Source organism: Lipotes vexillifer, unplaced genomic scaffold (assembly GCF_000442215.2).
Source record: "Lipotes vexillifer unplaced genomic scaffold, Lipotes_vexillifer_v1.1 scaffold150, whole genome shotgun sequence".
Lineage (NCBI taxonomy): Eukaryota > Metazoa > Chordata > Mammalia > Artiodactyla > Lipotidae > Lipotes > Lipotes vexillifer.
In genome coordinates, this window is record NW_006792921.1 from 2,029,564 (window position 1) to 2,055,527 (window position 25,964).

Sequence of the window (25,964 nt, forward strand, 5' to 3'; positions counted from 1 at the left end):
AGTAAGTGAAATACATTAAAGTGGCCACGGGAAAGGAGTTCTGTCAAATCCCTGACCTTAGAAAGTCAACCAAGGAGTCTGCTAGACCCTCTTTCCACGTGACCTCTGTGTTTAGCATTATCTAACCATGCTGACGTGTGGGTGGTGGGACAGAGCCCCCAGCAGTGTGACCCAGGGAAACATGAAGGGGGACCTCGGCATGGTTTGGGGGCCGTGCAGAGTAAAGCAATGAAGAGCAGAGAGGAATGATAAGTGGCTCTGGCTTACACATTAGTATGGTGCTTCTCTGAGGTTTATCACAGGTGTCCATCAGACACTTAAGATTGAGGTGATGGGTGAAATTGATATTTGCTTCTTTGACTCGAGCATTCATTCCCAAGGACATAATCTCAATTCAGAGTTTCCAGGTGAAGGTTTGCCAGAAATACTGCCAACTCTGCTGTCCAGGGATTTTGCAAGAATATGGTTAACTATGGCCACTAAGTGACAACAGAAGCTTCTGGGGACTGTCAGGTCAGTTCCAAACAGCTAAGAAACACATAGGTATAAATTAATTAGTATTTTAAGTAACCTAGACACTAAAACAATATTCTCCAAAGCATGTTCCAATGGATAATTAGAATAAGTATAGAGAAAAAAATATTCATAGTCAAATAAACTTGGGAAATACAGAGTTAAAGCTAAACAAGCTTTCTGACTACACAGCTTCCCAGGGGCTTAGCATGTGAGTGAGCACTGCAGTCTGCAGCAAGGGCATCCATCATATGCAGCTTTTCTCACACTTTTTGGTCACCAGCCCCCCTGCCCCCCATTTTCTTCCCTTCATAGGAATGCATGAACTTGGTTGCCCAGAACAGTGTTGCTTTAATGTTAACTGAAAGTAAAATGGTTAGACCACCTCGACCTCTATGAGAAGTGTGCTGTTGGGACCCTATTGGAACAGGCAGTGGTCATCAATAGTAGCTAAAATCAATAGATGAAAGGCCCACAGGGAACATTATCATATATGGATCAGGCTGAGGCCAACTGAACCCACTGATGAGTCCTAACACCACAAAAAGAGAGGCACTCCTAGAGATTAAAACAGGTGTTCCAGCAAAATGGTATCTGTATGTTCACAGCATCACTATTCACAGAAGTCAAAAGGTGGAAACAACCCAAATGTCTATCACCTGAGGAATAGATAAATAAAATTCCACACAATGGAATATTATTTAGCCATAAAAAGGAATGCAGGGGACTTCCCTGGTGGTGCAGTGGTTAGGAATCTGCCTGCCAATGCAAGGGACACAGGTTCAAGCCCTGGTCCAGGAAGATCCCACATGCCACAGAGCAACTAGGCCCGTGTGCCACAACTACTGAGCCTGCACTCTAGAGCCCGCGAGCTGCAACTGCTGAGCCCATGTGCCACAGCTACTGAAGCCCGTGCACCTAGAGCCCGTGCTCCGCAACAAGAGAAGCCACCACAATGAGAAGCCCACACACCATAACAAGGAGGAGCCCGCGCTCACCGCAACTAGAGAAAGCCCGCACACAGCAACAAAGACCCAACACAGCCCAAACTTACTTACTTAATTAATTAATTATTTTCAAAAAGGAATGTAGTACTGACACATGCTACAAACATGTATGAGCCTTGAAAACATTATACTAAGTGAAAGAACCCATATACAAAAGGCCACGTATTACATGATTCCATTTATATGAAAAATTCAGAGAGACAAAAAGTAGATTCATGGCTGCCAGGGGCTGGGGAGAGGGAGATGGGGAGTGACTACTTAATGGGTACAGAGTTTCTTTTTGAGGTGATGGAAAAGTTCCGGAATTAGATAGTGGTGGTAGTTGCACAACATGGTGAATGTACTAAATACCACTGAATTGTACACTTCAATGTGGCTAAAAGGGTAAATTTGATGTCATGTGTATCTTACCAAATATAAGAGAAAGAGAAAGCGAGGCAGGACATACCTCCTGCTGGGGTGTAACAGGAAGTTCACAACACCTCCCATGAGGTAGTCTTGCCAAAAAATCCAACTTGCTTATGCCTCTAGAGCCAACTACCAGTTTACAGGGAAAACAAGGGGAAAGAGGAACATATTCACAACTCCATGGGGAGGAATTCAGCAAAATCCAAAATGAGGGACATCTAAGGAACAAAAGACCAAGTTTCTTCACAAATAAATGACAAGAAAACAAACAGGAAGGACGAATAGTCAGATTTTAAAAGATTTACAAGACCTAACACCCAAATGCAATGTGCATGTCTGGATCCCAATTTAAACAAATCAACTATTTTTAAAAAGCATTAATGAGGGGCTTCCCTGGTGGCGCAGTGCTTGAGAGTCCGCCTGCCGATGCAGGAGACGCGGGTTCGTGCCCCGTTTCGGGAAGATCCCACATGCCGCGGAGCGGCTGGGCCTGTGAGCCATGGCCGCTGAGCCTGCGCGTCCGGAGCCTGTGCTCCGCAAATGGGAGAGGCCACAACAGTGAGAGGCCCGCATAACGCAAGAAAAAAAAAAAAGCATTAATGAGATAACCAGGAAAATCTGATGACTGACTGGATTTTTTATGATCTTAAGGAATTACCATTAAATTTGTAGGTGTCATAAGGGTCTTATGGTAAAGCAAAACAGAAAGATTTTATTTTCAGAGCTATGTACTGAGGCATTCACAGATGAAAAGATATGTCTGTGATTTGCTGTAAAGTAATTCAGTGTGAGGAGGGGGAGGAAAATAGTAATACAGAAGAAACAACGTTAGCCATTAATTGATAATTGCTTGAAACTGGGTATTCTATCTAATTTTGTATTAAGTTTGAAAATGTCCATAATAAGTTTTTTAGAAAATAAATTGCCAAGGAGACTTCCCTGGTGGCGCAGTGGTTAAGAATCCGCCTGCCCACACAAAGTAGTGTGCACATCGGGACCCAGAGGAAAGGAGCAGTGACCCCAGGGGAGACTGAACCAGACCTACCTGCTAGTGTTGGAGGGTCCCCTGCAGAGCGGGGGGTGGCTATGGCTCACCGTGGGGACAAGGACACTGGCAGCAGAAGTTCTGGGAAGTACTCCTTGGAGTGAGCCCTCCCAGAGTCCGCCATTAGCCCCACCAAAGAGCCCAGGTAGGCTCCAGCGTTGGGTTGCCCAAGGCCAAACAACCAAAAGGGAGGGAACCGAGGCCCACCCATCAGTAGTCAAGCAGATTAAAGTTTTACTGAGCTCTGCCCACTGGAGCAACAGCCAGCTCTACCCACCACCAGTCTCTCCCATCAGGAAACTTACACAAGCCTCTTGGAGAGACTCATCCACCAGAGGGAAGACAGCAGAAGCAAGAAGAACTACAATCCTGCAGCCTGTGGAACAAAAACCACATTCACAGAAAGATAGACAAGACGAAAAGGCAGAGGGCTATGTGCCAGATGAAGGAACAAGATAAAACCCCAGAAAAACAACTAAATGTAGTGGAGATAGGCAACCTTCCGGAAAAAGAATTCAGAATAATGATAGTGAAGATGATCCAGGACCTCGGAAAAAGAATGCAGGCAAAGATTGAGAAGATGCAAGAAATGTTTAACAAAGACCTAGAAGAATTAAAGAACAAACAAACAGAGATGAACAATACAATAACTGAGATGAAGAATACACTAGAAGGAATGAATAGCAGAATAACTGAGGCAGAGGAACGGATAAGTGACCTGCAATACAGAATGGTGGAATTCACTGCTGTGGAACAGAATAAAGAAAAAAGAATGAAAAGAAATGAAGACAGCCTAAGAGACCTCTGGGACAACATTAAACACAAAAACATTCGCATTACAGGGGTCCCAGAAGGACAAGAGAGCGAGGAAGGACCCGAGAAAACATTTGAAGAGATTGTAGTCGAAAACTTCCCTAACATGGGAAAGGAAATAGCCACCCAAGTCCAGGAAGCGCAGAGAGTCCCATACAGGATAAACCCAAGGAGAAACATGTCAAGACACATAGTAATCAAATTGGCAAAATTAAAGACAAAGAAAAATTATTGAAAGCAGCAAGGGGAAAACGACAAATAACATACAAGGGAACTCCCATAAGGTTAACAGCTGATTTCTCAGCAGAAACTCTACAAACCAGAAGGGAGTGGCATGATATACTTAAAGTGATGAAAGGGAAGAACCTACAACAAAATTACTGTACCCGGCAAGGATATCATTCAGATTCGATGGAGAAATCAAACGCTTTACAGACAAGCAAAGGCTAAGAGAATTCAGCACCACCAAACCAGCTCTACAACAAATGCTAAAGAAACTTCTTTAAGTGAGAAACAAAAGAAAAGGATCTACAAAAACAAACCCAAAACAATTAACAAAATGGTCATAGGAACATACATATCAATAATTACCTTAAACGTGAATGGATTAAATGCTCCAACCAAAAGACACAGGCTTGCTGAATGGATACAAAAAGAAGATCCATATATATGCTGTCTACAAGAGACCCACTTCAGATCTAGGGACACATACAGACTGAAAGTGAGGGGATGGAAAAAGATATTCCATGCAAATGGAAATCAAAAGAAAGCTGGAGTAGCAATACTCATATCAGATAAAATAGACTTTAAAATAATGTTACAAGAGACAAGGAAGGACACTACATAATGATCAAGGGATCAATCCAAGAAGAAGACATAACAATTATAAATATATATGCACCCAACATAGGAGCACCTCAATACATAAGGCAACTGCTAACAGCTGTAAAAGAGGAAATCGACAGTAACACAATAATAGTGGGGGACTTTAACACCTCACTTACACCAATGGACAGATCATCCAAAATGAAAATAAATAAGGAAACAGAAGCTATAAATGATACAATAAACCAGATAGATTTAGTTGATATTTATAGGACATTCCATCCAAAAACAGCAGATTACACTTTCTTCTCAAGTGCACATGGAACATTCTCCAGGATAGATCACATCTTGGGTCACAAATCAAGCCTCAGTAAATCTGAGAAAATTGAAATCATATCAAGCATCTTTTCTGACTGCAATGCTGTGAGATTAGAAATGAATTACAGGGGGAAAAAGGTAAAAAACACAAACACATGGAGGCTAAACACTACATTACTAAATAACCAAGAGATCACTGAAGAAATCAAAGAGGAAATCAAAAAATACCTAGATACAAATGACAACACACGACAATCCAATACCTGTGGGATGCAGCAAAAGCAATTCTACAAGGGAAGTATACAGCTATACAAGCCAACCTCAAGAAACAAGAAAAATCTCATATAAACAATCTAACCTTACACCTAAAGGAACTAGAGAAAGAAGAACAAACAAAACCCAAAGTTAGCAGAAGGAAAGAAATCATAAAGATCAGAGCAGAAATAAATGAAATAGAACCAAAGAAAACAATAGCAAAGATCAATAAAACTAAAAGCTGGTTCTTTGAGAAGATAAACAAAATTGATAAAACAGCCAGAGACTCATCAAGAAAAAGAGGGAGAGGACTCAAATCAATAAAATTAGAAATGAAAAAGGAGAAGTTACAACAGACACTGCAGAAATACAAAGCATCCTAAGAGACTACTACAAGCAACTCTATGCCAATAAAATCGACAACCACTGGAAGAAATGGACAAATTCTTAGAAAGGTATAACCTTCCAAGACTGAACCAGGATGAAATAGAAAATATGAACAGACCAATCACAAGTAATGAAATTGAAACTGTGATTTAAAATCTTCCAACAAACAATAGTCCAGGATCAGATGGCTTTACAGGTGAATTCTATCAAACATTTAGAAAAGAGCTAACACCCATCCTTCTAAAACTCCTCCAAAAAATTGCAGAGGAAGGAACACTCCCAAACTCATTCTATGAGGCCACGATCACCCTGATACCAAAATCAGACAAAGATACTACAAAAAAAGAAAATTACAGACCAATATCACTGATAAATATAGATGCAAAATCCTCAACAAAATGCTAGCAAACAGAATCCAACAACATATTACAAGGATCATACACCATGATCAAGTGGGATTTATCCCAGGGATGCAAGGATTCTTCAATATATGCAAATCAATCAATGTGATTCACCATATTAACAAACTGAAGAATAAAAACCATATGATCATCTCAATAGATGCAGAAAAAGCTTTTGACAAAATTCAACGCTCATTTATGATAAAAACTCTCCAGAAAGTGGGCATAGAAGGAACCTACCTCAACATAATAAAGTCCATATATGACAAACCCAGAGCCAACATCATTCTCAATGGTGAAAAACTGAAAGGATTTCCTCCAAGCTCAGGAACAAGACAAGGATGTCCACTCACACCACTATTATACAACAGAGTTTTGGAAGTCCTAGCCACGGCAATCAGAGAAGAAAAAAATAAATAAAAGGAATACAAATTGGAAAAGAAGAAGTAAAGCTGTCACTGTTTGCAGATGACATGACACTATACATAGAGAATCCTAAAGATGCCACCAGAAAACTACTAGAGCTAATCAATGAATTTGGTAAAGTTGTAGGATACAAAATTAATGCACAGAAATATCTTGCATCCTTATACACTAAGGATGAAAAATCTGAAAGAGAAATTAAGGAAACACTCCCATTTACCATTGCAACAAAAGAATAAAATACCTAGGAATACACCTACCTAGGGATACAAAAGACCTGCATGCAGAAAACTATAAGACACTGATGAAAGAAGTTAAAGGTGATACCAACAGATGGAGAGATATACCATGTTCTTGGATTGGAAGAATCAATATTGTGAAAATGACTACACTACCCAAAGCAATCTACAGATTCAATGCAATCCCTATCAAATTACCAATGGCATTTTTTACAGAAGTAGAACAAAAAACCTTAAAATCTGTATGGAGACACAAAAGACCCTGAATAGCCAAAGCAGTTTTGAGGGAAAAAAATGGAGCTGGAGGAATCAGACTCCCTGACTTCAGACTATAGTACACAGCTACAGTAATCAAGACAATATGGTATTGGCACAAAAACAGAAACATAGATCAATGGAACAAGATAGAAAGCCCAGAGGTAAAACCACGTACCTATGGTCAATTAATCTATGACAAAGGAGGCAAGGATACACAATGGAGAAAAGACAGTCTCTTCAATAAGTGGTGCTGGGAAAACTGGACAGCTACATGTAAAAGAATGAAATTAGAACACTCCCTAACACCATACACAAAAAGAAACTCAAAATGGATTAGAGACCTAAATGTAAGACCGGACACTATAAGACTCTTAGAGGAAAACATAGGAAGAACACTCTTTGACATAAATCACAGCAAGACCTTTTTGATCCACCTCCTAGAGTAATGGAAATAAAAACAAAAATAAACAAATGGGACCTAATGAAACTTCAAAGCTTTTGCACAGCAAAGGAAACCATAAACAAGATGAAAGACAACCTTCAGAATGGGAGAAAATATTTGCAAATGAATCAATGGACAAAGGATTAATCTCCAAAGTATATAAGCAGCCCCTGCAGCTCAATATTAAAAAAACAAACAACCCAATCCAAAAATGGTCAGAAGACCTAAATAGACTTTTCTCCAAAGAAGACAAACAGATTGGCAAGAAGCATGAAAAGCTGTTCAACATCACTAATCATTAGAGAAATGCAAATCAAAACTACAATGAGCTATCACCTCACACCAGTTAGAATGGGCTTCATCAGAAAATCTATAAACAACAAATGGTGGAGGGGGTGTGGAGAAAAGGGAACCTTCTTGCACTGTTTTTGGGAATGTAAACTGATACAGCCACTATGGAGAACAGTATGGAGGTTCCTTAAAAAACTAAAAATAGAATTACCATATGACCCAGCAATCCCACTACTGGGCATATACCCAGAGAATACCACAATTCAAAAAGACACATGCACCCCAATGTTCATTGCAGCACTATTTACAATAGCCAGGTCATGGAGGCAACCTAAAAGCCCATCGACAAACGAATGGATAAAGAAGATGTGGTACATATATACAATGGAATATTACTATCCATAAAAAGGAACGAAATTGGGTCATTTGTTGAGACGTGGATGGATCTAGAGACTGTCATACAGAGTGAAGTAAGTCAGAAGGAGAAAAACAAATATCGTATATTAACGCATATATGTGCAACCTAGAAAAATGGTACAGATGAACCGGTTTGCAGGGCAGAAATAGAGACACAGATGTAGAGGACAAACGTATGGACACCAAGGGGGGAAAGCGGCGGGGGTGGGGGGTGGTGGGATGAAATGGGAGATTGGGATTGACATGTGTACACTGATGTGTGTAAAATGGATGACTAATAACAACCTGCTGTATATAAAAAAAAAAAACGTACTAATAGGGAAGGATTCTAAGACACATTAATAAGTAAGAAAAATAAGGTGTAGAACGGAGAGTTATAATATGCTGCATTTGCATAAAAAATAAGAATGATTTTTCTGCTTTTTGAAAAAAAAAAAAAGAATTCGCCTGCCAATGCAGGGGACACGGGTTCAATCCCTGATCCGGGAAGATCCACATGCTGCGGAACAACTAAGCCCGTGCGCCACAACTACTGAGCCTGCGCTCTAGAGCCCACGAGCCACAACTACTGAGCCCACATGACACAACTACTGAAGCCCACATGGCTAGAGGCCGTGCTCCGCAAGAAGAGAAGCCACTGCAATGAGAACCCCACACACTGCCACGAAGAGTGGCCCCCGCTCGCCGCAACTAGAGAAAGCCCGTGCGCAGCAACAAAGACCCAACGCAATCAAAAAAAATAAATAAATTAATTAATTTTTAAAAAGAAAGAAAGAAAATAAATTGCCAAGCAGCAGATGAAAAGAACCTAGTCCTGGACATGAGGTAATTTTCTAATCAACAATCCTCTTTGTAAATGTAGGATGTTAAAATTGGACCTAAAGTTTGTAAGATCAGGATTTTTCAATATTAATGAGGTTTTTTTCTTCCAGTCTTATTGAGATATAAGTGACATACAGCACTTATACAGATAAGCTTAAGATACATAGCATAATGATTTGATTTACTTACATGGTGAAGTGATTATCACAATATGTTTAGTAAACATATGGATACAAAATTAAAGAAATAGAAAAAAAGTTTTTCCTTGTGATGAGAACTCGTAGGCTTTACTCTCTTAACAACTTTCATCTATAACACACAGCAGTGCTCATTATATTGATCATGTGGTAAATTACATCCCTAGTGCTTATTTATTCTTATAACTGGAAGTTTGTACCTTTTGACCATCTTCCTCCAATTCCTCCTCCCGTCACCCCTGGCCACTGGTAACCACAAATCTGATCTGTCAGATCAGGACTTCTATCCTTTGTGCCATATTTTAGGCTAAAAATTATCATTCTCATAACGTAAAATGGAGGTTAGTTACCTTTAGAGTCAAGAAAAGTAAAAACGAAAGTTAGAATTTTCAGTACTTGCTGTGCACAGTGTTTGAAGTGTCTTACATGTATTAATTTCTTGTTCACAATCTTCTGCTGGCTTCCCATCCCACTCAGAGTAAGATACAGAATCTTCACCATGCTATGATGTCCAGCGTGAGCTGGCACCGGATACTGCTCTCCCTTCTACCGCATGGCCTCCCCTTATTCCTTGAACACAGTTGGTGCTCTTCTGCCTCAGGGCCTTTGAACTTGCTATTCTCGCTAGCTGGGTTATGCCTTTCCCCACTGAGCTGCCTGGCGCTCTCCCTCACCTCCCGCAGGTCAGACCTTCCATGTCTCCCTCCTTATGTGACACGGTTGCGTGCACCGCACACCCACCATCACTCTCCCCCCCTTCAACCCTTTTCCCCTGCTTCATTTATCTATTTTTCTTAGCATGTACCACACCCTCTGATAAATTATTTATTGTCTCTCTGCCCCCAGTGGATTACAGACTCCATTAAACCTGGGGCTTTGTTTTATTCACAGAAACATGTTCTCAGAACAATGCCTGACACATAGTAATGTTCACTAAGTATTTATTGAATGAAGGCATAAATTTAGTCCATATCAAAAGCCATTAGAGAAACATACCCATGTATCTTTGGGGGCTGAAGTATAGGTTTCCATAGTGGCCAAGACCCTCTGGTTTAGCTGGATCTAGTTAACCTGGGCCAAGATGTCCAAGATGCAGAGCAGTGTGGGACGATCTGCCCTCCTGGTTCGTTCCAGCCTACAGCAGGGACAGCTAGAGGAGGTGGCCTACAGCCCTCTTGAGTCTGGGATGTCTGCTCTTTTCCTGAGAAGAATGAGATTAGGTGAAGGTCCCACTGAGGGCTGGCAGCATCTGCTGGAAATAAACTTGGAAGAAGTGACATAACTGGATAAAGTGGGGAATCATAAGAATGTTACGGAATGTTCGAGGTTCCCAAATGAATGTGTTCTCAGGGGAGAGCTGGACACTACACAGATGGACTGAAATTCTAAGTGGCAAACATCCCACTGAGCAGTGCTCTGGAGGAGGACTGGGCCCTGAAGCCGTATTTTGAAGAATTTCACTCCAACCTGAGATGATCTCTTCAATTATTCTTCAGATTTTTGCTGTTCAAAGGAATCTGGGTTTTCTCCAAAGGTGACCAGGTTTCCTTTGGAACCCGAGTCAGGCAACTAACCATACCTCAGAAGCTGGACTCTTGTGTCTTACGCCTCCACCCTAAAACTGCAACAGAACTGAGCCTCCATATATCGTAGAACAAAGTAGGGAGCTTATCTGCTTAAGAAACAGCATGGTTGAAATAATGAGACTCTGAGAAGGAAGCTGTGTCTCATCTTACCAGCTGCTTACTTCCTGAAAGGCTGTACAAGAAAATAACATGTCCATGACTGGAATGTTTAAATCAGCTAGGTGATCGTGCTGATTAAAAGATTCCTATGGGAAATATTTTGGTAAAGTAAATAATCCTTAGTTTATAGATTCAAAAATGAAACACATTTCTAAACTTCCCGTTTTCACACAGCAAAGTCTCTCTTTACATCAGCCTGTTTCACCTCTGAAAGCCACCTTGCTGAATTTCAGTATCAGTTATGCCAAATAACCATCTCTTGGCTGTGAAAGGATTTTCCTGCAGCCTCTCAAAGACAAGGACAGATGGCATTCCATTGGGGGTAGTCCCAGCTCTTTGTTTTAGCAAATATTGACACTTCTGTAGCAAATAGATCCAGATACTGTTTCTTCCTAACTCATTCTGGCAGTCCTGAAGGTTTGGAGATATTTAGTGCAATGGAATTGGGAAAGTGCACTTACCACTGAATTAAGAAAGACATACGTCAGGTTGAGTCACGTTCATGGTTAATTGATGCTTGTAAGAGTCACAAAGTAGTAAATAACACACTGTGATCACAAAGCACTTTCAAACAGAAATAAGACAGAAAGGGAGAAAGGAGACGAGTGAAGGAAAATGCACTCCAAAAAATTCCAGTTACTGTATGAAACTCTTTTTCTTAAGATCCTTTCTAATCTAGATGTTAGTAGCAGCAAGGTTATGATAGTTTTATTCAGAAAATTAGGGAATATTTACTGTAACTCAAAATTAGGATATATTGATGAAAAGGACTGAAAGTCATCATACATGGTCCTTTCTGGAGAGTAATTGGCAGACTATATCTAACTCCTCTAAAAGTTTATGTTCTTTCACTCAAAAGTTTTGGGGAATTCATGCTATAGAAATAATCAGATATGTGCCCAAAATTATGTCTAAAAGAAGTCTATTGTAAAGTTGTTTATAATAGTGAAAATATATGACAACAACCTAAACATTTATCAGTAGTAAACTCTTTAAATCAAGGCACATCTGTGTTCTGGGATATTTTGCAGCTTATAAAGATGACAGTGTGGAACTATCTTTGCTTATAGTGGTCTTTAAAAAGCAGTTACAAAAACAAATTATTTTTATAAAAATTGTTATATAACTTACATATGGTATTATATAAATTATAAAAATTATTTTTATAAAAATAATATAAATACAGGTGTGTATACTATGTTAGAAAAGTAGTTATCTTGGGTGGGGAAATTCTAGGTGATTTCAAGTTCCTATTTCCTTTCTCTCTTATCTGTTGGTGTTGTTTTATGAGGAGCACATATTACTTCTATCATCAGGAGGAAAACTGAAAATTATTTCAAGTTTGTAGGAAGGAAGTGACAGATAAGTTTTTATCAACTTCTCTTACAAAAGCCTGATGCAGTGTTTTGCTGGGGCCTCCCAGCACGTGAGAGGTGGGGGACAGGACAAGGGCCAGTGCAGATGGAGCCTTGAAGGTAAGATACAAGGATGAGGCCCAGGGTTCAGGTGGTTTCCAAGACGAGCCACCCACCCATCTGCCCTTCCCTGAACAGGCCTCCTGAGTGCTAATGTCGTAACTCCTGTTTCAGCGACGCTCCTTCCTCTATCCTGCCTCTGAGGTTGCCATGAACATGACAGTACCCAGAGTATCCCAGTCTTTACGCAGGGACAAAAATCGTTCTTCTGTAATAACAAGAACAAAACAAAAAGAGAAGGAAAATTGTAAAATTATGTGTATTACATTCCTAGAAATGCCATAACAAATGACCACACAAAAACTTGGTGGCTTAAAACAACAGAAATGTGTTCTCTCAGTTCCAGGGACCAGAAAGTCCGAAATCAAACCGCGGGCAGGCTGTGCTGCCTCTGAAGGCTCAAGGGGAGAATCCTTCCTGGCTTCTTCCAGATTCTGGTGGCTTGTTCAGCGTTGACTCCAATCTCTGCCTCTGTCTTCGCATCACCTCCTTCTCTATAGGTGTGTGTGTCCTTGTCTTCTCTTAAAAGGACACTCGCATTGGATTCAGGGCTCATCCTAATTCAGTATGATGTCACTTCAATCCTTACCTTAGCTACATCTGCAAAGACCCTATTTCCAAAAAAGGTCACAGTCTGAGGTTTTGTGTGGTGACATGAAATCGGGGGGTCTATCCAACCTACTACAGTATCATAGACAACATTTGGTCAGCAAGCAGAAACTATGACTAGTATATACCTTTTTAAAAGGTGGGTGAAGGCAGGCAGAGGTTGGCAGGGGCTCAGAAGCAGATCTGGATGGCCCAGGAAGCCCTGCCTTCTATTCTTGTATCAATAGTTTGGCGATCAGAAGGCTGCTGCTGAGTTAAGATCAGATAGAGATTCCAGAATTCAGGAAGATAAAACTAGGAATTAGAGAAAACCAGCAGGGACAAAGAGACAGTTAGGCAGGAATTGGTTAATGATGTGAATTAGTAAAGAGAACATTATAGCTGCTATCAAAAATACAAATATGCTTAAGGGAGATGATTAAGAAAATGAGAGAGTTCAGGTGCGAAACTAAACCTCCGTTAGATAATTTTTTAAAACCGTCAACCTTATTGAATAATGATCAGGGTCACTGGCCTCAAAACGAGTTTCTTATAGCAAAGGAGCAATACATCAGTCCTCTGTAAACTGCACTTATATTAATTCTCAATGGTGGTTGCTTGGGTTTCCTACTTTGTGAATGATCAGTGACTTTCCCCACAACCCAACTTATGTGCTGCTTCCCTATCATCAAATAGTGTAAAGTTGGAGAGTGAAGATCAATTGGAGTGTTAGACTTTCAGAATGTCATCAGACGGGGCATGTGCAGAAAAAGTAAGGAAGATGCATCACAAAGATGCAAACTTGTCAAAGAGAGATGCCTTTCAGATTCTTCTAGTTGGAGATGGTTAAGAGTGGAGTGTATTGTCTTTTGCTTTCTTTTCTAAAGTTGTGTGGTGGTACTTTAGGTCTGATAGCCTCATAGTTAAGTGAGAACACAGACCTGGTAGTAATTTTTTTTCTTCAGGTTTTAAAACTTTTTATTTGCATATTTTAAAAAATTGTGCATTCCAATGATTAAAATCATTTGAACAACAACAACAAATGGCACTCTGATTAAACTGCATTTTACAGCCCGCAGGACACTGTGGACGAGCTTGCTCTTTACTCTAGATTTCACTGTCGTCCCAGCCTCCTCCTTCACCAACATGCAAGTTCTTTTCCTTCCCTGCCAGCCAGACAGGCGGGCGGACGGGAGAGGCAGGCTCGGCCTTTGTTGTCAGTAGTTCTCCGTTCTTTGACGTGAAAAGGGGCAGCACAGTCATTTAAACTTGATCCAACCTCTTTGCAGCTTACAAAGTTAAACAGCTGAAAGAATTAAAATAAGGAGGCAATGCCTGTGGAATGTACAGTGCGTATTGGCAGTGCACACCTCATTTACGACTCACCTGCTTGCTTCTTCTGTTCAATCGTTCCTTTTGAAGGCAGTGGATTTTTCTCTTGCGTTTCTGTTTTCTTCAACTTCGACTTATTGAATTTCTCAGTCTCATCCATATCGGGTTTGTCAGACACGGTTGCAGAGCAAGCAGAGTGAGTTGCGAGCGAGCGAAAGTCCGGTCTGCGCAGTGGTCACCGCCGAGTGCCTGAATTTAGTAGTAATCTAACATAGTCCTCAGTGGTCACCAAGACTTTCAGGGACACTCAAGGTGAGAAGGGAACTTAGAAACCTGTCCAGTTCAAGTTCTGACTGTGCAGGTGAGAGGTGCAGCGTCCAGAGATGTAGGTGCCCTTCCCAAAATGACTTGCTTGGGACAAGCTGGGATTAGACTGTGGAATCCCAAGCTCTTGCCACGTATGTACCATCGGCTTTGACCATTCTCATCAGGCATCATTTCTGTTTTCTTTTTAATTTTATTTTATTGAAATATAGTTGATTTACAATGTTGTGTTAATTTCTGCTATACGGCAAAGTGATTCATACATATATATACATTCTTTTTCATATTCTTTTCCATGATGGTTTGTCACAGGATATTGAATGTAGTTCCCTGTGCTATACAGTAGGACCTTGGTGTTTATCTATTCTATATATAATATTGATAGTTTGCATCTGCTAACCCCAAAACCCCTCCCCCTTGGCAACCAAATGTCTGTTCTCTATGTCTGTGAGTCTGTTTCTGTTTCGTAGATAAGTTCATGTCTTTCTGTCTGACTTACTTCACTTAGTATGATAATCTCTAGGTCCATCCATGTTGTTTCAGTCAGCATTTCTTAAACACTCAGACTGTCAGTGTGAAGTGCTGCTCTACCTTGAACAAGCCAACCTAGTTTTGCATTTGTGTGCTAATTCCCTAGGAGTTGCTAAAATAATATTTTTAGTCAAAAAGAGCTAGATACCCAGTAGTGCTGAATAAATGGTTTCTGAATGAATAGAATGCAAAATAAGACCAAGGGACACATGTGGCAAAGACAGGTATCTACCCTTTCCCTTTGGTCTTGGGAGGACAGTTAGGCCCACCTTCCAAGACTCCGTTGCACTTAGGTGAGGCCACATGGCCAAGTTCTGACCAATGGCATGTGAGCGGAAGTTATGGGGGCCACTTCTGGGTTTGGCCCATAAAATCCTCCTCTGCTTGCTCTTTACTCTCTTTCTCCATATGCCAGCTGAATGGAGAGGATGCTGAGGACCCAGAGGAGGACAGAGCCACATAAGAAGAGGGCCTGTGTCCTCAAATGACCCCAAAGAGCACAGACTCCCCTTATCCTAAACCCTCTTCTGGACTGTGAAATAAGAAAGTAAACTTTCACTGGGTTAAGCCACTGAGTCTGGGAGTTTATTATAGTGGTTCGCCGCACTGACTAGGTTTGTGGTTAAACAGAACAGGCCCACGATAGCTTAGGGGTCCAGCATTCTGGATGTGATAGACAGGACGAGGGTTGGCAATGGCAGTTCCCCTTTGCTCCCAAATGTCTCTACTGCAAACTTGTAGATTTCTCATTCCCTGCCGACCGGCCTCACTCCAATGTCGCCTATACCTCTCTTCCTAATTTCCTTTCTGTCCCTGCAATCCCCTTACACACACACACACACACACACACACACACACACACACAGCAACTGCAAACTTTGGAACCTTGACCTGAATGTAAGAATTCACACCACAGAGACTAGGTGGGGGTCAGCAAAGCTGTTTATCTTGTGAGTTCCCTGGCACAGGCCTGGCCTTAAACATACTTCTCACATGAGGAGTCTTATGCCCCCAGATGGCATGCATTTCACCCTGTGCACATCCTGCTTCCCTAATAAGACTGTAAGCTCTTGTCTTACTTGTCTTTGTATCCCAATGACTGTCACCAAATGGGTGCCTGCTTTGTCACTGATGGTAATTGAGGCTGACATGGATCCATAGGAGTCAAAACTGCAGGGATCAGCAAACCACACAGGCTGCTCTAAATACAGAGATGGTTATTTTTGTGTAAAAGATCAAGAAGGTGGAGCATCATACAGAGAGACAAAACCAATACTGCATTTCCCCTGAAACTCTGCAGAGAAGATAAACCGCGAGCAGATTTTACACTTTCAAAAGCTGTGGGAAGAATGCAGTGATTGAGGAAGGGCATTCTGTCCTGCAGGAGCAGGAGGTTGAGTCATGAATAAACAAGCCAGACAGCACAGAGGAGGTGTGAACTGCAGTGGAAAGTGGAGAGATGGTGCATTTGAATTCTGACTCTGCCATTTACCACCGGCATGTCTGTGGGCACAGGGTATCATGACGCTGAACCTGTGTCCTTATCTAAATAATACAAAATGGAGGTAATACCTACTTCATAGAGTTGCTGTGACTAGTAAATGAGATTGTGCCTGGAAAGGTCCCAGCACAGAGCAGCGTTCAGTACATCGCAGCTCCTCCAATGAATGCCATGTGTGAACACACAGATGGTGAGCATCACCATCCCAAAGTCCAGAGCAACTTTCAGAAGATTATAGACTGATAAGAGAATGAGGATAAACTCTTCCTCTTCACGAAGAATCAGTTGATTCATCATCACCAAGACTGTTAGATATTAGATTGCAAATTAGGCCATTCATGAACCTATTTTGCAGAAACCTTTGGCAAAATGTCTCAACAGTTGCAGAGTCATTTAAATTCTAGTGACTGTGCCTGTTTTGAAACTAGCTATGCTTAATTCTTCCTCCTAGATAATATGACATATCTTAATTTATGTCTTAGATTTTTAATATGCTATTAATCCTGGAATTTTTTTTTTTTTTTTGCTTAACCCTGGAATTTCTACCACGAATTTAAATTTCTTGTAGCTAATATTAGCAGAAACTTTCTAAAAGAAGGATGCCAATGTTTGGACCTGTTTTCTTTCTTGCTTATTTTGTTTTGTTTTGTTTTGTTTTTTTTGCGGTACATGGGCCTCTCACTGTTGGGGCCTCTCACTGTTGCGGCCTCTCCCGTTGCGGAGCACAGGCTCCGGATGCACAGGCCCAGCGGCCATGGCTCACGGGCCCAGCCGCTCCACGGCATGTGGGATCTTCCCGGACCGCGGCACAAACTTGCGTCCCCTGCATCGGCAGGTGGACTCCCAACCACTGCGCCACCAGGGAAACCCTCTTGCTTATTTTGGATAGACAAAAGAAATTGCCATGGGAGAAGATGCTGATACTTGTGGTCACCTCACACCAGCTGACAGTGCCAGTGTTTTAGTGATACCTTTCATGACAAGTTACAATCCTATATTTATAGGGGTAAGCCAGATTATTGAATGAAGGGCCCAGGATGTACTACTGTAATGTTACTTCACAGTTATAAATTATTCATGGAGAATATCACTAACCATACTACACAACTGCAGTTGCATTTTTAGTTTTTCCTTCCACTTGTCTGATGTCCACTTCTGACACAGGTTATTAGTTAACTAGGCTGTGTAACAAATTAACTCCACAACTTAGTGGCTTGAAACATTTATTACCTTAGAGTCATTTCTGGGTCAGGAATCCATGTGCAGCTTAGATACATCCTTTGGCTTGGGTCTTTCACAAGGCTGCGATCCAGGAGTTGGATAGGGCTACCATCATCTCAAACCTCAACCAGGGAAGGATCTGCTTTAAGCTTGCTCAAACGGCTGTGGCAGGCCTCAGGTTCTCACTGGCTGTTGGCTGAAGGCACCAGTGCCTTGCCACATGAGCTTCTGTATAGGGATCCTCACAAAATGGCAGCCCTCTCCAAGAGGGAGAGAGCAAGAGATGGAGAGAGAAGGTAATGCTGTCTGAATGCTTTTATCCCCCCAAAATTCATGTGTTGACACCTAACCTCCAAGGTGATGGTATTACAAGGTGGGGCCTTTGGAAGGTGATTAGGTGATGAGTACAGAGCCATCATGAATGGGATAAGTGCCCTTAAGAAAGCAGCTGAGAAAGCTCCCTTGCCCCCTCCTCTCTGTGAGGATAAAATCAGAAGCCAGCAGTCTACAACCCAGACAAGGGATCTCGCCAGAACCTAACTGTGCTGGCACCCTGACCTTGTACTTCTAGCCTTCAGAACTATAAGCAATAAATTTCTGCTGTTTATAAGCCACCCAGTTCTATGGTATTTTGCTATAGCAGCCCGACTAGGATAGTAAGCAAGACAGAAGACACTGAGTCTTTTTGTAACCTAATCTTGGAAATGACATCCCATCATTTTTGCCATATTCTATTTGTTAGAAGCAAGTCACCCGGTTCAGCCCACACTCGAGGAAAGGGGAGGACTAGAAGTCATCTTGGAACCTGCCTACCTCACAAGAATGCATTAAGTGCTTCTCAAACTAATCCTGGTGAAGGACCAGCTTTTTCCCCCCAATTTGTTATAGGTCAGTACTTCCCTACAGTTAAAAAAAAAATTCATTTCTAGAAAAATTAAGTAACAAAAGTATACAAAAGCAAACCCGCTGATCATGGCTTGGTTGTTACAACAATGTCAAATTACTATAAACATTTCTAAACACTCTCAGTTCTATTACTCTCCTCATCTGGACCAGAAACGAACAGTTTGTGGACTGATCCCAGTTTTGGACTATCCTTTGAGTAGCACTGATTTAAGGATTTTAATAGACATAGATGAGTTTTCAAGACTTTTACAAGGCAATGGTGGAGGTATTCTAGAAAAAAAAACAAAAAAGAAACCCCAACCAGACAAAAAAACCCATTCTCCCTCCACTCTCTCTGCCTTCCTAAAAATGGGACCTTTTGTTATGTTGAAGGTCAAAGGTGTGTAGGACTGATTATGAGTCTCCTGTTTCATATTTGGCCTCAAGGTCCTTTCTGTGCCCCGCTTCTCACCAGTCCATAATCCACACATTTGAATTGAGCAGTCTGACAGATACTATGATTATCAGCTCACATTTTAAAGGTGGAGGGTCAGCCTCTTCGCCAGCTACATTAGGAAGGAAGTTTGAAGGTCCTTCCTGTTCCTAGTCTATTCGGATCCCTCAAAACACATCTCAAGTGTAAATGCCTCAATTCAACTGAAAAAAATATGTCTTGAGCTCCGACTGCGTGCGAGGTTCTAGGAGATACCACCTTAAAGAAGGTACCATCTCTGTTCTCACCTGGGTTACGGCACTTCCTGTATAGTCATTTATATCTCCAAAATATTTAGGCATTTGAGAACATTCTTTCCGTCCCTAATGAAATCATGTCCTATCCTTCACAGTGTCAGGCAGCTCAGTGGGTCCTCAGTAAAAACTGAGGTAAATATCTGAATTCAGCAGACGTTAACCAAGCCCAGAACCTGAATCCCTGTCCAGGGACTAAATGCTGTGAACAGGGCTACTGTCCCAAATCTCACTAACCCTGCGAGTGTCTCTCTTCCAGCCTCTTCACCACCCCATAACCCCACCCCCAAGGCTTAAAGCGGAAGCGACTTTGAAGAAGTCTGCTTCGGCTCCCCTGGTTCTCACGGGGCAAACTGACATCTGGTGTGAAGTTCTCATTACAGTAGGCCCAAGACAGAGGAGAAAACCAGGTGGAGGAAGGGGCCTTTAAAAACAAGTCTTGGGGCTTCCCTGGTGGCGCGGTGGTTGGGAGTCCGCCTGCCGATGCCGGGGACACGGGTTCGTGCCCTGGGAGGATCCCACATGCCGCGGAGCGGCTGGGCCTGTGAGCCATGGCCGCTGGGCCTGCGCGTCCAGAGCCTGTGCTCCGCAGTGGGAGAGGCCACAACAGCGAGAGGCACGTGAAAAAAAAAAAAAAAAAAAAAAAAAGTCTTGCTCAACTTCTTACACAACTGCCAACCCTCAGGTAGGCATCACCACCTTCTCCCTCTCTGCCCTCCCCACCCCGCCCCGGAAGGAAATGGGAGTTAGTAAAACCTACAATGGCAAGGCCCAGTGCTGGGTACCACATGGGCACAAAGGTGGGCCAAACAGGTTTTTTTGCCCTCAAGAATTCATAATGGGCAAATCAGAACAATTTCAACTACAATGTAAAGTGAAAAGTGCCAAGTGTTGCAATGTTGGCATATGGAGAAATCACTGTGGGAGAACAGATGGGGGAAGAGAATCACAAATGGTGAAAATTCAGAGGATGTATCTTTGCGTTAAGCCTTGGAGGATAGGTAGTACAAATAATGGGTAACAATCAAGAGACTGCTTCCTACCTACCAGGTACTGTGGTTGGTGGTATACACACAGCTCATTTGGGGCTCACAACAGGTGTGCTGAGGGGGTGCTCTTATTAGTCCCATTTCACAGTGAGGAAACTGAGGCACAGAGTGACCAATTTGTCCAAGTTTCCAGGCTAGTAAGAAATGGAGGGGGATTTGAAGTCATGCACGATAACTCTAGCGCTGGTGCTCTTAACTGTCACTTCAGGAGCAAAGGAGACCATGAGGGAAGGCATAGCCTCATGCAGGGGTAGCTCAGGACACAGGGAGGAGTCTGTGAGGCTGGAGCACAAGGTCGGGAGTGGGGGGAGGCGGGAGGGAACAGAGAGCAGTGCTGTTTGATCCTTACGGTAGCAGTGGAATCTATGTCAAACTCTGGGCTTTACATTTAATATTTCCTCTGACTTCACCACATCCCTATTGGACAGGTACTACTATCCCCATTTTACAGATAAGAGAACTGAGGCACTGAGAAGTAACTTATTCAAGGTCACACAACTGGTAGTGGCGCTGGGATGTGAACCCACTGTGCCAGCTCAGTGTTCTCGTGTGGGTGGAAGCCCTGTGCCTGCTGCCCAGTGCCTCGACTCCCCGCCCCCGCCCCCCACCCCAAGTCTACACATCCTGTCCATTCCCACCCACCTTTACCCCGGACCCCCTACTCCCACCCCGCGCATTCAGCCACAACCGCCCAGCCCACGGCTACAGGGTTGGGGTCCACTTGGCGCCCAGAACAACTTCTGCTCCCAGAAAGCTTTGCGTTCCCCCCGAATAAAGAGCCTTTGAGCCCGGGAGCCCCGCCCCACGCAGGCCTGGGGCGGCAGTGGGCGTGTCCCCGGCGGCGGCGCCCGCGGCCAGGGGCGGGGCCTGGTCTCAGCGAGCGGCTGCGGAGCAGCGGGGCGGCTAAGCTGGCTCTCTCTGAGTGTAGGTGGCTCCTCCTCCTCCGCCTCTCCCGAGCCGCAGGCACCTGGGCGGCTGCTGTGGGACTGTTTTGTGCCCGGCTCCGGGGGCCCGCGACGGCCGCTGCACGCCCGGGTCCATTGTTTCTGTCTCTTCCGGGCAGGTGCCGGCGGCGCGCAGGGGCCGCACGTGCCCAAACGGCGGCCGGCGCGCAGGGACCCGCGGGCGCCTGCAGGGGCGTCCCCGGGCGCGCGGCGGGGGATGAAGTACCTGAAGCCGTGGTGGTCGGACAGCGGCAGCCTCCTGCACCTCACCATCCTGCTGAGCTTGGCGGGGCTGCGCCTGGACCTGGACCTGGACCTGGACCTCTACCTGCTGCTCCCGCCGCCGACCCTGCTCGGAGATGAGCTTCTGCTCTCGGGCGGCCCGGCGAGCCCTGCCTACGCGCTCAGCCCCTTCCCGGCTTCGGGAGGGTGGGGGCGCGCCGAGCTCCTGCACCCTAAGGGCCGGGAGCGGGACCCCGTGGCGCCGCCGGTGGGCCAGCTGCTTCGGGAGGTGCGCGCGCTGGGGGTCCCCTTCATTCCCTGCACCCGAGTGGACGCGTGGCTGGTGCACAGCGTGGCTGCCGGGGACGCCGACGGGGCCCACGCGCTGCTCGGCGCCGCCGCCGCCTCTTCGGCCGGAGGAGTGGGCGCCGGCGTGAACGGAGTTAGCCAGGCTGCGCCGGGTAGCGGCGGGAATCCCAGAGCGGCTCCGAGTAGCCCCTTGGCCGCCGGCGAGGAGGAGAAGGCTCCCGCGGAACTGACGGCTCAAGTGTCGGACGCCGGCGGACACGCGAGCGAGGTAACAGGAGAGCGGGACGCGAGCGGGGTGCTGGGGGACCTGGCCGGGAGCCCTGGAGGGTAGCGAGGGACCTGGGGGGGGTACCCCTGCGTTCTTCCACCCCCCGCCCCCGGGGCGTTGCGGGTTTGCGGACGACTGTGCGCCTCTCTTTTTTGTGAATCCGAACGAAGCCTCTTAGTGCTGTCGCTGTGGCTCTTAGGCTTTTGGGAATGAAGTGCGTGAAATCATCCGTTAGGTTTTAGAGAACACCTTTCCTGTGTTTGACGGAGATCAAGGGTAGTTCGGGGGTGGGGAGGGGAGACGGAATGCTGGAAATTTTCTGACCTACTCTCTACGTTCGGTACCTCGTGTAAGCTGAGATGTCTTTTTCTGGAACCGAAGGAGGCCTTGGCCCCCGGGAGGATGCACGTTTCTCTTAAGAACCACGCACCCGGCCCAACACGGTGGCCCCCTCTGGATTTTAACCCATTGCGGTTCGTTTTTTGATGCGTCCCTGGATTAAGCAGCTGTGGTCAGTGTCAGCTCCGAGGCTAGCACACAAACGGACCTGCTCGTACCTAACCATCCCCCACACCTAACAATCCTCCAGCCCCCGGAACTTGTGTAACCCCTTTTTAGCATAAAGAAAACAGGTACCCTGATAGTCACCTAGTGACTAACAAGTCCCCTTTGGTTTGTAGGTTCAAACCTTTCAGTGTAACTTTCTTTTAAAACAAAGTTCACCGAGATCTGTTGACTGAAGCATCTGGTGCTCCCAATGGCAAGTTGGAGTCTAAAGACGCAGCACAGCAGTTTCCACATAATGGCCTTATCCAAAGTTCCCTCAAAGGGGCCTTTTTCATTCTCTCTTGGCCCAAACCTTAGTGTTAACAATCGGTAGTGATCAACAAGAGTTCCTTGGACGTTGTTTTTTGTGGACTGCAATCTTATGCAAAATGGGAATTGGGGCCAGACTGGTTTGTTTGCTGCTCTTCAGAGTTGCCCTGTTTGTGTAGGCAGTTGCCAGACGAGCTTCTCCCTCTCCTGGAGGGGTCATTGTGCCGAAGTGCTGGGTGATTCAGTGTTATGCAGATCTGATCCCTTCCTCTTCCTGGGGCCGGAACTAATGGCAAGGGGGTTGGTGAGAGTCTCGGTGGGCTCCTGTCTGTTCAGAACACCAGGAGGGAAAGATTCTTTCAGCTCACGCGTCCAGTCTCTCTCTACCATGTGGGGTGGTCTCACCTGAATCCCCTGCCCCTGCAGGAGTGGTAACGCACTGCACTGCTACCTTTCCCGATCCTGCGACATACATGGATGAAAGCCAGTGCGGGCTGCCGGCCCAGGTGGCACCCTGCCCTTATCACAGCTGAATGCCAGCCGGCCTGCAAAATGTGCAGGGAGGGAGATGAGGCTGTTCACTCTTTAAGGGCTTCCCTCCCCGGCCCAGCCTCTCCTGGTTGATACCTAGTTAGACCAGCAAGCCTGCCTTGGGGGAAGCTTTGAGGACCTAGGCCCAGTCAGACCTTGGATGCCCTGAGCCCAGATTTCCTAGGGGAGAGGGTGAGGTTCACGCTGGGCCATTCTTCTGGTGTTGCCTTCCCCAGCTGGCATGTGTGGACCTGCTGGACCATGGTAGCTGCTGGGATGACCTGATTTTGTTAATTCTGACGATGATCAGCTGTCGAGCACCTTTCAGTTTTCACAGCCAGTTCACCTTTATTGGTAACACCTTTTACATGCCCTTATGAGGTCCACAGGCCAGGCATCCTTATATCCAATTCGTATTTAAGGAAAATAGAGGCTCACTGAGGTTGGGGGGCTTGTCTAAACCAACACAGTTAATGAGTGCCAGAAGTGGGTCTAGACCCTGAGCTTCCTGGCTCCCAGGCTGGCACATTAAGCATCTACGCTGTACTCAGGTTTTCTGTGCAAGCTTGCAGCTGGAATGGGGCAATGCGCCCCACTCCTGACCCCAGCACCACTGCTCTCCAATGCTGGATTGACTTTTAAAAGCAGATTGCACCATCCATAATGCCAAAGTTACAATTTGAAACCATGACTCTGGAGAAAATGAGCTGAAAAAATAGCACTGGTTTTTGCAGTCAGCAAAGCTGCATGTTGGGGCATCACATAATAATCTGCCCTCATTATAGGTTACTTTAATCTCCCCAAGTCTCAGTGTTTCATCTGTTGAGTGGGAAAGTAATGCTTACCCTCTAGGGTGTTGTGCCAGTTAAGTAGGAAAAGCACGTGTGAAGTGCCAGCCCAGTGCCTGGGATGTAATTGTTGTTCTTTTGTTCCCATCCTCAACCCACCCTCCTTAACCTGTCCCCACTCACATTATTCCCTTTTGCCTTGTTTCTCTATATGTCTGGCTTGGTTGTTTGTTTGTTAAGGGGGTGGGGTGTGTTGGAGCCAGACTGCCTGGTTTGGGATCCCAGCTCTACCACGCATTGCTGTGTGACCTCGGGCCATTTCTTAACCAGTCTGTGCTTCATTCGCACCTGCACAATGGGAATAATAATGGTGCCTACCACAGGGGGTTGTTGTGAGAATTAATTCATTACATGCAACAGGCTTAGAACTGTGCCTGTCCCATCTTAAATGCTCAATAAATGTTAACTTCGAAGAGTGAGTGCTGTGCCCCATAGGAACGTCATAGGTTTGTTTTGTTTTAAAATAGATAATTCTGGTGACTTACATTTGAGTTGTAGGAGATTCCAGTAACTTTCCATAATTTTTGTACATGTGCAAAAATATTTTGGAGTAGGGGATTTTCCAAGTATCAAAAGAAATACCGCTTTGGTTTCACTTCTTAGTGGGGCTAATCATTAGCTGCAAACAGTACGTGGAATTCCCCAGGGTAGACAAGCTTCCCTTCTTAACCACAGCCTCACTCCCAACCCATGAAGCGCATGCTCTTCAAAGTCATGCATGGGTTAAACAAAGAAATGAACAGTTGTTGCAGAATTGTGTGTGTGAGCATATGTGAAGATGGGGTGACTGCTAAACACCAGTATCCGTATTTCAGAGAACTGTTGCCACTTTACAACTGAGAGGGGTTGTGGTCATCTTGATGTGGTTTCATGCCCTGGGACAGACCGGGGACCTTCTGCTGGGAAGAGGGGTAGAGCAGGACCTCAGATTTACTGTCCTTTGGACTTGGTTTCTTCAGGTCACAGGAAGAATCTGGTACAGTCAATATTTGCTTCTAAAAGTAAAGGGAAGGGAAAGAAGGTCCTTGATGATAAAGTAAAAGTTGGTTTTTTGTTTCAAAATCAAAGATAGTCCCTGATGCCCGGGCAATTGGAGATAGATGAACTATCAAACACTTGCCAGTTTTCAGCTCACAGCCATGGTACAGAGATAGTCGTATATGTAATTACATCCGTTGCAGTACAAGGTTTCACAGTAGACTTTGTTTTACTTACTAAAATACGCAGTGAAGATGCACCTATGGTCTTCTTATTGGAAAGGATGGCATGGGTCACTGCATTAGTGTCCTAGGGCTGCTGCAACAAAGTACCACAAACCAGGTGGCTTAAACAACAGAAATATATTGCCTCACAGTTCTGGGGGCAAAAAGTTGGAGATAAGGTCTCAGCAGGGTTCCTTCGCTCCTAGCTTCTGGTAGTTTGCTGGCAATCTTTGGCAACCCTTGGTTTCTGCTGCATCACCCCAGTCTCTGCCTTCTTCACGTGGCATTGTCCCTGTTCGCATGTCTGTAGCCAGATTTCCCTCTTTATAGGACACCAGTCATATAGGATTAGGGGCCCACCCTAC

At 44.5% G+C, this 25,964-nt stretch overlaps 1 protein-coding gene and 1 pseudogene across 2 annotated transcripts in view; one reads left to right on the forward strand and one right to left on the reverse strand.

The window, feature by feature from the left end:
* Nucleotides 1-14,244: 14,244 nt before the first annotated feature.
* On the reverse strand, nt 14,245-21,500 carry LOC103068388 (thymosin beta-4-like; annotated as a pseudogene). The gene is made up of 2 exons (XR_457099.1): nt 21,427-21,500; nt 14,245-14,450 (listed from the first exon to the last, which is right to left on the reverse strand). The product of XR_457099.1 is annotated as a thymosin beta-4-like (transcript).
* Nucleotides 21,501-21,620: 120 nt separating this feature from the next.
* Nucleotides 21,621-25,964, forward strand: part of NFE2L3 (NFE2 like bZIP transcription factor 3) — a 30,644-nt gene continuing 26,300 nt past the window's right edge. Inside the window, exon 1 of the mRNA XM_007466068.1 lies at nt 21,621-22,202. Within this exon, the coding sequence (XP_007466130.1) occupies nt 21,621-22,202 (582 nt within the window). The remainder of the gene's footprint in view (nt 22,203-25,964) is intronic.